This window comes from Bufo gargarizans, chromosome 2 (genome assembly GCF_014858855.1).
Source record: "Bufo gargarizans isolate SCDJY-AF-19 chromosome 2, ASM1485885v1, whole genome shotgun sequence".
NCBI classification, from domain to species: Eukaryota; Metazoa; Chordata; class Amphibia; order Anura; family Bufonidae; genus Bufo; species Bufo gargarizans.
This window is the reverse complement of record NC_058081.1, coordinates 707,476,760-707,487,585: the sequence shown is the minus strand read 5'-3', so window position 1 is coordinate 707,487,585 and position 10,826 is coordinate 707,476,760. Positions and strand designations below refer to the sequence as shown.

Here is a 10,826-nt window from a genome sequence, read left to right as displayed (position 1 = left end):
GCCAAGCAGTTCCTAATTCTGTGAAATTCCTGATGGGTCAAAGTGGTCACTACACACCTTGAAATATTCCTTGAGGGTGTAGTTTCCATAATGGGGTCACTATTTGGGGGTTTCCACTCTAGGGCTACCTCAGGGTGTGTTCAATTGCAAGATGGCGTCTTTAAATTATTCCGGTGAAATCTGCCTTCCAGAAGCTATTTGGTGCTTTTTTCCTTCTGACCCCTGTGGTAGCCCATATAGCAGTTTACAAGCACATATGGGGTATTGATGTAATCAGGAGAAAATGGTCAATAAATTAGGGGGTACATTTTCTCCAGTTCCCCCATTTGAAAGTGAAAAATTTGGTCCTAAAGTAAATTTTTCGGGGAAAATGTTTCATTTTTCATTTTCACAGCCAATTCCATGATTTACCTTTGAGGAGAAATTTATCTCTACACATATTGAAATATTCCTTGAGGGGTGTAGTTTCCAGAATGTGGTCACTTTTTAGTATTTCAACTCTAGGGGTACCTCAGGGTGTCTTCATATGCGACATAGCTCACAAAAGCAAATCCTGCAAAATCTGTCATCAAAAAGCTCTATGGTGCTACTTCCCTTTTGGACCCTGACTCGCACCCATACATCATTTTTCGAGCATATATTGGGTGTTGGCGTATTCAGGGGAAAATGGGTAACAAAATGTGGGGTGAATTTTGTCCTGCTACCCCTTGGGAAATTAATAAAAATGTGCAAAAAAATGTACATTTTTCATTTTCACAGCCAAGCGTTTCCTAATTCTGTGAAACGCCCGATGGGTCAAAGTGCTCACTACACACCTTGAAATATTCCTTGAGGAGTTTAGTTTCCAGAATGGGGTCAATTTTTGGGGGTTTCATTGTAGGGCCACCCCAGGGTGTCTTCATATGCGACATAGCTACCAATTACCATTTCAGCTAAATCCGCTCTCCAAAAGCCATGTGGTGTTCCTTCCACTCTGAAGCCTGCTGTGCGCCCATACTTCGGTTTTGAGCACACATAGGGTGTTTCTGTAAACTCCAGATTCAGGGTAATAGATTTTGAGTTTTGTTTGGCTGTTAACCCTAAGGCCTCTTTCACACGGCCGTTGCGGAAACATGTGCGGGTGCGTTGCAGGAACACCCGCGATTTTTCCGCACGAGTGCAAAACATTGTCATGCGTTTTGCACTCGCGTGAGAAAAATCGCGCATGTACCCAAACCTTCTTCACAGAAGTTCAGGCTTGGGATTGGTATTCTGTAGATTGTTTTATTTTCCCTTATAACAAGGTTATAAGGGAAAATAATAGCATTCTGAATACAGAATGCATAGTAAAATAGCACTGTAGGGGTTAAAAAAATAATAATAATAATTTAACTCCCCTTAGTCCACTTGCTCGCGTAGCCGGCATCTCCTTCTGTCTTCATCTTAGCTTTGTGTAGCAACAAGGAACTTTGGTGACATCACAGTCATCACATGATCCATCACCATGGTAAAAAATCATTAGATGGATCATGTGATGACAGTGACGTCACCAAAGGTCCTTGTTACTGCACACAGCTAAGATGAACCATGTTAAAAGGGAAAATAATAATGATCGGGTCGCCATCCTTATCGTCTCCTAGCAACCGTGCGTGAAAATTGCACCACATCCGCACTTGCTTGCGGATGCTTGCGATTTTCACGCAACCCCATTCATTTCTATGGGGACTGCGTTACGTGAAAAACACAGAGTATAGAGCATGCTGCGATTTTCACGCAACGCACAATGATGCATGAAAATCACCGCTCATGTGAACAGCCCCATAGAAATGAATGGGTCGGTATTCAGTGCGGGTGCAATGCGTTTAACTCACGCATCGCATCCGCGTGGAATACTCGCCCGTGTGAAAGGGGCCTTAATGTGTTAAAGAAAAAATAGATTTTACATTTTAATCTGAAAAAAAAAAAAGGGACACTTTGAAATTTCATTCCCATTTTCATTTAATTCCTGTGGGGCAGATAAAGGGTTAACAAAGTTTGTAAAATCAGTTTTGAATCGCTTGAGGGGTGTCGTTTCTAAAATGGGGTGATTTATGGGTGGTTTATAATATGTAAGTCCCAGAAAGTGGGATTTGGAAATGTTCTTAAAAAGTTTAAGATTTGCTTCTAAACTTCTAAGCCTTCTAACGTCCTCAAAAAATAAAGTGTCATTTTCAAAATGATTCAAACATGAAGTAGACATATGGGGAATGTAAAGTAATTACTATTATAGGGAAATGGCAATTTGGAAATTTGCTAATTTTTCTATTTCTTGGGTAAATATGGTATTTTTTTATAAATAAAAATGAAATATTTTGACTCCATTTACCATTGTCTTGAAGTACAATATGTGACAAGAAAACAATCTCAGAATGACCTGGATGTAAAAGAGTTTTCAAGTTATTACCACATAAAGTGACACATGTCAGATTTGCTAAAACTGGCCTGGTCCTTAAGGTGAAAAATGGCAGGGTAGTTAAGGGGTTAATTTAAAATCAAAGTTTTCCTAAACTTTGGACCAAATTCTGCTTCAGACGCTTTGCTTCACTCAACACTACTTATTTACATAAAGTTGCACCATCTCTTAATCATAATGGTCATGTATTCCTGGTAAAATATTTGAATATTGCAAAATTACATCAATGACACATTATACACCAAAACTAGGTCACCGATCACACACCCTGAACACACCCATACCCTCAATGTATATATAATAGCACACCAGTAGTATCCCTGCATCACCAGGAGACAATACACAGTGCATCATCCAGGTATGTACCAAAGCTTCTACTCTTATCTGGAAGAAAAGATATTATATTATTTCACCAATATGATAGGTATGTACTAACATCACAGAGGGGCCTCACTTTGGGGCTGGTTCATACCTCTACATGCACTTCAATACGAAGGATCCAGAGATTGGTTCTACCAACTCTTACAGTAGAAAGCAGGATCAGGCTCCCATTGCTGATTCTTATCCATTATTTTCTTCTGTTGCCTTTCAACTGAAGAGGCAAAGTCCTTCCTAAAATCTTATCACCCACTGGAAAGCAGTTTGAAGCCAACCAGAGCTGATAGCTGACTTGTCTTTTCTTGTTTCATTGTAAGGTTTGTCCCATCAGTTGGGGTATATGGATAACATGGAGTCTTCTTCGTTATGGGGGACTCAGCATGTCAATGTGTAACATGGATGCATATTCACTTGTATTGCTGACATGTAATACCACATTTCCCCTGAAGTGGCCACTGCAGGAAAACTGAGCGGCCACATTGTGCTTCCCCTACAGATCACCAGAGATTAGAGAAGCTACACCCACATCCATCAGTAGAATGTGGATGTGACTTCAATCTGAAATGAAGTTGTCATACTTATAAAATATCCAACTGATTTACTCAAATGTGCCATCATGGTATGTGTGTTGGGAGTGGGGAAGCAACTTGAGTGGGGAAGCTAAACTATATGATACCAATCAGCTTCATACAACTAAACCCTTACCTCTCTATGTTTCTGAAGCTGATGAATCTTCCTTAGTACTAGCTAGGACCAGCAAGGAATACAGCAGTGCCACCAAGTGGATTGTCCTCAAAAGGTGGAACCCACAAAATCATGTCCGATTGGTGAAACTCAATACATTGTAGGAACATATAGTGACATCCCTTAAAGTCATTGCCATCATGGTGTGTGTGTTGAGAATGGGGAAGCAACTTGGTTAAAGAACAGACAAAGTGTAAATCCTATAAGTATATTGCAGACCTCTGATAATGTTTGATCACTCTAATCAATTCAATTCATTATTAACAGGAAAAAAGTTAGACCTCCCAGTTAAACATGACACGAACAATCACATTGCTGCTGATATCCCTAGGTGAGTTGCACATATGATATGTTTGTATACTATTGGTTCTTACTACAAATTACATCCCCAAGTAAAAGCATTGGTTTTTACTTTTTATTTTACTAGTATTTCATTGTCACTCGGGTCTCTGCAGATAATCAATGAACAGTTTAGATTTCAGACTCTAGCAGCTCTTTCTCTCCCTTTCAGAGCAGGAAGTCTCAGCACAATCTCAAGAGCAATTTATTTGCTGAACTATATGATACCAATCAGCTACATACAACTAAACCCTTACCTCTCTATGTTTCTGAAGCTGATGAATCTTCCTTAGTACTAGCTAGGACCAGCAAGGAATGTGGATTGTCCTCAAAAGGTGGAACCCACACTACCTGCAAAATTTACTCCTTATCTAATTAGACCAGAAGTTTCCGACATTCCGCAATTCTGGGATAGTCTTAAGGCAGTGGCGTTAACTGATTTGCTACCAGCAGTGAAACGAAAGGAAGAAATTCTTACCTTAAAGGGGTTGTCCAGGTTCAGAGCTGAACCTGGACAGCCCTCCATTTTCACCCCGGCAGCCCCCCTGACATGAGCATCGGAGCAGTTCATGCTCCGATGCTCTCCTTTGCCCTGCGCTAAATCGCGCAGGGCAAAGGCATTTTTCAGAGTTCCGGTGATGTACCGGGCTCTCCATGGGGCTGACAGGAACCCCGGTGACGTCACCGGCACTGATGGGCGGGATTTGGCTCTGCCCTAGCCAGTAAAACGGCTAGGGCAGAGCTAAAGCCCGCCCCTCAGAGCCGGTGACGTCACCGAACACACTGCTGGGCGGAAGTTACCGCCCGGCAGTGTGTTTATTAAAAACAAAAGAGCCCATGCCCTGCTCGAACTAGCGCAGGGCACGGGAGTGCATCGGAGCATGAGATGCTCCGATGCTAGGCTCAGGGGGGCTGCCGGGGTGAAAATAAGGGTATGTCCGGGTTCAGCTCTGAACCCGGACAACCCCTTTAAGTTCTAAATACATCAAAGGAGGAGATTTCCTGGCAAACCTATAATTTAATAATGTTTGTCAAACTCTCTCCACCAAATTTGCTAACACACCTGTTCCAACCTGGTTTGAACAGATATCTTCTCACAATGATCTCCCAAGACATAGTGTTTCGCTTCTGTACAAGTGCTTAATACCCAATAAAGGAAGCAGTATTCCGGCCTTCATAAGAGCTTGGGAAAGTGATCTTAACCGGCCTTTTTCTCCTCAGGAAATTGATCTAATCTTCTTGAGATCGCATGGTTTCTCCAGATGCATAAAGGTGCAAGAACATTCTTTTAAAACACTAACCAGGTGGTACAATGACCCCCATAAGCTCTTTAGAATGGGCTTCATGGAAAATGATACATGCTGGAGGTGTAAGTCCCAGAAAGGTACACTAGGCCATATTATGTGGTCGTGCCCCTTGATTCGTTCGTATTGGGAACAGGTTGAGCAAAAAATAAATGTAATTTGCGGCACTACAATTGAATTATCGCCCCACTCAGTTCTTCTGTGGTTACCGTCTAAAACATGGAAGCCTTCGATATCTGATTTACCTACCCTTTTAGTCCAAGCAGCAAGGTTGCTAATACCAGTGAACTGGCTTAATACCTCCCCTCCGTCACTAAAAAGCTGGTATGAAGAGATTGACCAAATTTTCCTGATGGAGGAACTGGCTAGTTGGGCATCCAGATCGCATGCCAAGTTTCATAAATTATGGAATCCATGGAAACTGTTCCGAGATTCCCCGAGCAACTAAGAGACCTCTGACATATGACTCACCAACCCTAACATTATGTCAAAGTTTTAACACTGAACAGGTTATTTTCTCTAATATGTGCAACGTGTAGAAGGACAGCTTGTAATTTATCACAGACGTGCTATATCCATGTACAAGTAAGCTTCCTATGCCTTTTTTCTGATATCATTATAGTTAGTACCCGAATTCTTCATAACTTATTTATTTGTTTATATAAGCAATAATCTCAGCTGATGTGCATTAACCTTGTACCTGAGTTTTACAATTGTATCTTGCAATGACAACGTGTATTATTTCCCTTGTTCCCCTCCATCCCTCCTATCTCCCCCCCCTCCTTATCCTCCCCCCCTCCCCCCCCCCATGCGATTTTCATTACTTCTCTACATACGCTATCGTTATTTTGATAATGAGTGTGTTGGGTATCATAATGTCAGACTTGTTAAAAAAGGTGGAACCCACAAAATCATGTCCGATTGGTGAAACTCAATACATTGTAGGAACATATAGTGACATCCCTTAAGTAATTGCCATCTGCTGTAAGAGAAATATAAACCTTCCCGTAACAGACCATAGTCTCTCAAAATTTCTAGTAAAATGTTTGCATCCTTACAAGCAGTGGTACAGTCAACGTCTGGTCCTTGGTGGGCAATGAAAGTATTCAGTAGTCTCATCTCTTCTGTCTGCTCATTAGAAGACAGATACTTCCAAATTATTATTGAAGGTGAGGCAGGGACATAGCATTATGGATAATTTGCTAACTTTTAACGAGGACCCCTGTGGTGACCAGAACCCATTGCATCTCCTACCTCAGTAGTCCCTCTCATACCCTTCATCTTGTTGGTCTGCTGACAGCACTAGGTACCAGTTTCTTAGAAACTCCTTGCGTTCTATATGTTGTTTGAATTTTTCTTTACACAATCTTAGCATTTTTTTTCCATTTTGCAGGTGTGCTCCTTGCTCTGGTAACAGCACAAACAATACCTGGTAAGGATTTGTTACTATAAGAATTCGATTTTACTTTCTCTATATCGAATCTATAGTCCCCGGGTAACAGTTGCTGCTCTGGCCTTAAAATGGCTTCAGAATTGTTGTTTCTTTATATTGAAACCATCATTCCCAATGAGACTTTCTATTAGTGGTGACATTGTAACATACCAAAAAAACATTAACTCTCCGTCAGAAAACAACAGATGGGATAAAGGTAACCAGTTTATAATACTAACCTATTGTACTATACTGAGTCGATGAAAGTGTACAAAGAACAAGAATTAATCTTCTACAGTCTAGTTTAAAAGGTTGTCCATGTTCAGAGCTGAGCCCGGACATAACCCCTTCTACCTTCAGCATAAATGAGTGGAGCATCGGAGCATTTCACGCTCCAATGTTTCCCCTTGTCCTGCAGTGTATAGAGCAGGGCAAGGGCTTTTTCTTTTCCTCCGGTGAGGTATCGGGTCTCACTATGGGTATCCTAGGCAGAGACTTCCACCTAGCAGTGAGCCCGGTGACGTCACCAGCACTAATGGGCGGTCTTTACTGCTTCCCTAGCACACGCAGGTAAATTACATCACTAGGTATGGATAGTTGGTTTGGTCTTACCTTTTATGAACCATTATATAAGAAACATCTTCTTTCGTAAAGATCTTTGATTTTAAAAAAAGGACTTTCTGCTGAAGGATGTGACTCGATCAACTATCCGTACCTAGTGGTCTCACACCTCTGGTGTCTCGGAGCAATGCTATCAGCCCAGGCCTCACACTATTCCTGGATTCCTTGGTTTATATATCTGGACTGGCATTTCAGCACACACCTTGTTTGCCAGATAAAGGAATGCAATGGGACGATCCTTGCTCTTTGGACACTTCCATAGCAATTCAGCATATGTGCATATTGTACATTGTTTGCCGTTATCACCTACATTATTTTATTAGTTTATTGTTTAGTTTTTTGATTACTTAAAGGGGTTTTCCAATCCCACCTAATTTACAGCAGGGTCGGGAAAATGTGTAAATGAAAGAAAAAGCACCACTGACGGGGTCCCTAAGCTGCACATCAACAGCCAAGGGTCCGACTGATACTATAAAACAAAGGCTGCTTTAAGAAACAGCGCCCCCTCCTGTCCATGGAATAGAGCTGATACTACAAGCATCCTCTGGAAAGGCGTGGCACTACACTTTTGGAAGAAAGCAGCCATGTTTTCCTAATCCCAGACATTCTTTTAAATTGTTCTTAATTCTTCTTTTGCAGACTGTACAGATGGCAAAGAATATGATCTTTGTGGGACCGCCTGTCCACCAACCTGCGATAACCCAGATCCTGAATGCAATCTATTGTGTGCTCCAGGTTGTTTCTGCCCAAACGGCACTGTAGAAACTGTCTGGGGTGAATGTGTGGAAAAGGATAAGTGCGATGAATGCAGCGGGAACACAACATATTCCAATTGTGCCAATAACTGCCCTGGTGTTCCATCTCCCCCAGATTGCCTTAGAAAAGCCTGTGTGGAAGGCTGTGCATGTAACCCCGACTACGCGCTCATACCTGGCACCAAGAGATGTGTCCTTCCACAGGATCTCCCCAAAGTTGGCTCCAACAAGTAAACCATCCCATGTGTGTCTTATTAGCAATCATCAAAATGTAAAGTGACCTCGTCCTATTATATAGAGATGTGTCTGATGAAAATAAAATGATTGCTGGCGTTGTTTTTTATCTATTTTCATTGATTCATTAAAAAGCGATCTGGGATCTTTGACACTGACCAATCTCTGACCAGTCAGATCACAATCAGTCTGTATTGTCGTGGAATTGATCTACTGATCTGATTGTGATGTGTCTCATTTGCAATAAAGTCTTTGTGACTTAAAGGGAGTCAGTCAGCAGTTTTCTTTTTACAAGACTGCTGACAGACACACAGTAGCTAGGGGTTAAAGAAAGCTGGCGATATATACCTTTGCCCTGTGTGTTATTGCATGTAAACTTAAAATCCTCCAGAAGAGCCAGTCACATTGGCTTTTAAGACATTGTAAAGGTGCCAAGATGATTACAGTCATAATTCAATGGATAGGTCATTGGATTAGGGGAGGTGCTCATTGTCAGGACCAGATTAAAGTGAGTGGCGGTCCCCATCCTACCACCATCACCTGGATTTCAGTAAATCTATAGTTAGATTCAAACATGTCTGCTGCAGTTGCTAAAGGCTTCAAGCAGAATTTGAAAACCTTAGAATCTTAGGGATACAATTGATGAGAACGGTTCCAGAGTCCGAGGAGCGGCCATACTTCCCTGAGGCTCCGATGCAGAGTGTGTACAGAAGCAAGCTGCATACAGTAGAGCATGGGTTAGTTTCCTACCTCCTGCCACGAGGTAGTCGCTCCGCTTGTTCTATGCACGTGGCAGGAGGTAGGAAACTAGCACCAGTTGAAGGCGGTCTAACCGTAGTATTAAGCAATGTTTGGATGCTAAGACCACTTACCAGCGACTGCAAACGTAACATTTCTTGAACAACTTATGTTCAGATCACTGGCAAAATAAAATACAACTATCCGAACATTTGAGAGATCTAATTGTAACACGTTGCAGACAGACACCATATAGCAAATTAAGAGGTCACATTTGGAGTTCTCCTGTCATTTAGGTCTATGCGTGAGCTCCGCATTACAAGTACCTATATATTTATACTGATATGTTGACATGCAATTAGGATATGTATAACATTGTAATATTTTAGCAGGTAAATCAATTTTAACAAATGCAAAAATACTGTGAGCCAGTCTGATTGTTTTTTTTACTAGTTTACTTGGTTTTCAGTTGGTAACTGAAAGGCTGGGCTCCAGTAGGTTGCTGGTGCAGCTTCTCTAATTGTCTATTGACACCCTAAAACAGTTAATGTGAAAATGGCTTAATGTACCATAATGTGCCTGAACCTCAATCAATTGTCTCAAAACTTTGCACAACCTCAGATCTCAGCTTCCCAAACCTATCCTGGGAGTTTGATGGATTTTGGCTACCCACTAGTGATGAGCGAGAGGTGCCATATACGATTTCACGATATATCGCGAATATTCGAGTGAATATTCGTGTTATATTCGTTGAAATCGAATATTCGTAATTATTATTAATTTTTCGCGAATATGTGAATATTTTAATCGCGTGTTGCGATTTTTCTAGCATAATAGTATAAGGCAATGGTATTTTACGAAATTTCGTACTATTGCTCTAACTTCGTCTTTTAGAATATTACGAATATTCTAAAAGACGAAGTTAGAGCAATATTACGAAATTTCGTAAAATACACATATATATTGTAATTTAGCTAATATAGTGCTATAATCATTTTTTTTTTCTTTCATTTTTTTTCCCTCTTCTGAACTTAAGCTTTGTAAAATATGTACACTGTTAAAAAAAAGTTAATATAGCAGTATATTAGCTAAATTACAATATATATGTGTATTTTACGAAATTTCGTAATATTGCTCTAACTTCGTCTTTTAGAATATTCTTAATATTCTAAAAGACGAAGTTAGAGCAATAGTACGAAATTTCGTAAAATTCACATATATGGAATATAGCAGTGCGAAGCTGAAATTGCGATGCGATTAATATAACACGAAATAATCGCATGGTGATTTCTACTTAGTACTGCTATAGTCCATATTCGGCGAATATGGAATATAGCAGTACTATACTTCGAGTTATATTCATCGCATGGCGATTTCAACTGATGGACTATAGCAGTACTAAGTAGAAATCACCATGCGATTATTTCGTGTTATATTAATCGCATCGCAATTTCAGCTTCGCACTGCTATAATCCATATATGTGTATTTTACGAAATTTCCTACTATTGCTCTAACTTCGTCTTTTAGAATATTACGAATATTCTAAATGACGAAGTTAGAGCAATATTACGAAATTTCGTAAAATACACATATATATTGTAATTTAGCTAATATACTGCTATATTATTTTTTTTTAACAGTGTACATATTTTACAAAACTGAAGTTCAGAAGAGGGAAAAAAAATAGAGAAAAAAAATGATTATAGCACTATATTAGCTAAATTACAATATATATGTGTATTTTACGAAATTTCGTAATATTGCTCTAACTTCGTCTTTTAGAATATTCGTAATATTCTAAAAGACTAAGTTAGAGCAATAGTACGAAATTTCGTAAAATACACATATA

At 40.1% G+C, this 10,826-nt stretch overlaps 1 protein-coding gene across 1 annotated transcript; it reads left to right on the top strand.

Moving 5' to 3' along the window:
- Positions 1-2,732: 2,732 nt before the first annotated feature.
- Positions 2,733-8,347, top strand: LOC122929074 (venom serine protease inhibitor-like). The gene is made up of 4 exons (XM_044282521.1): positions 2,733-2,789; positions 3,821-3,884; positions 6,590-6,628; positions 7,889-8,347. Exons 2-4 carry the CDS (start codon positions 3,848-3,850, stop codon positions 8,236-8,238), a joined length of 426 nt encoding a protein of 141 aa, XP_044138456.1. The 5' UTR covers positions 2,733-2,789; positions 3,821-3,847; the 3' UTR covers positions 8,239-8,347.
- Positions 8,348-10,826: the final 2,479 nt, after the last annotated feature.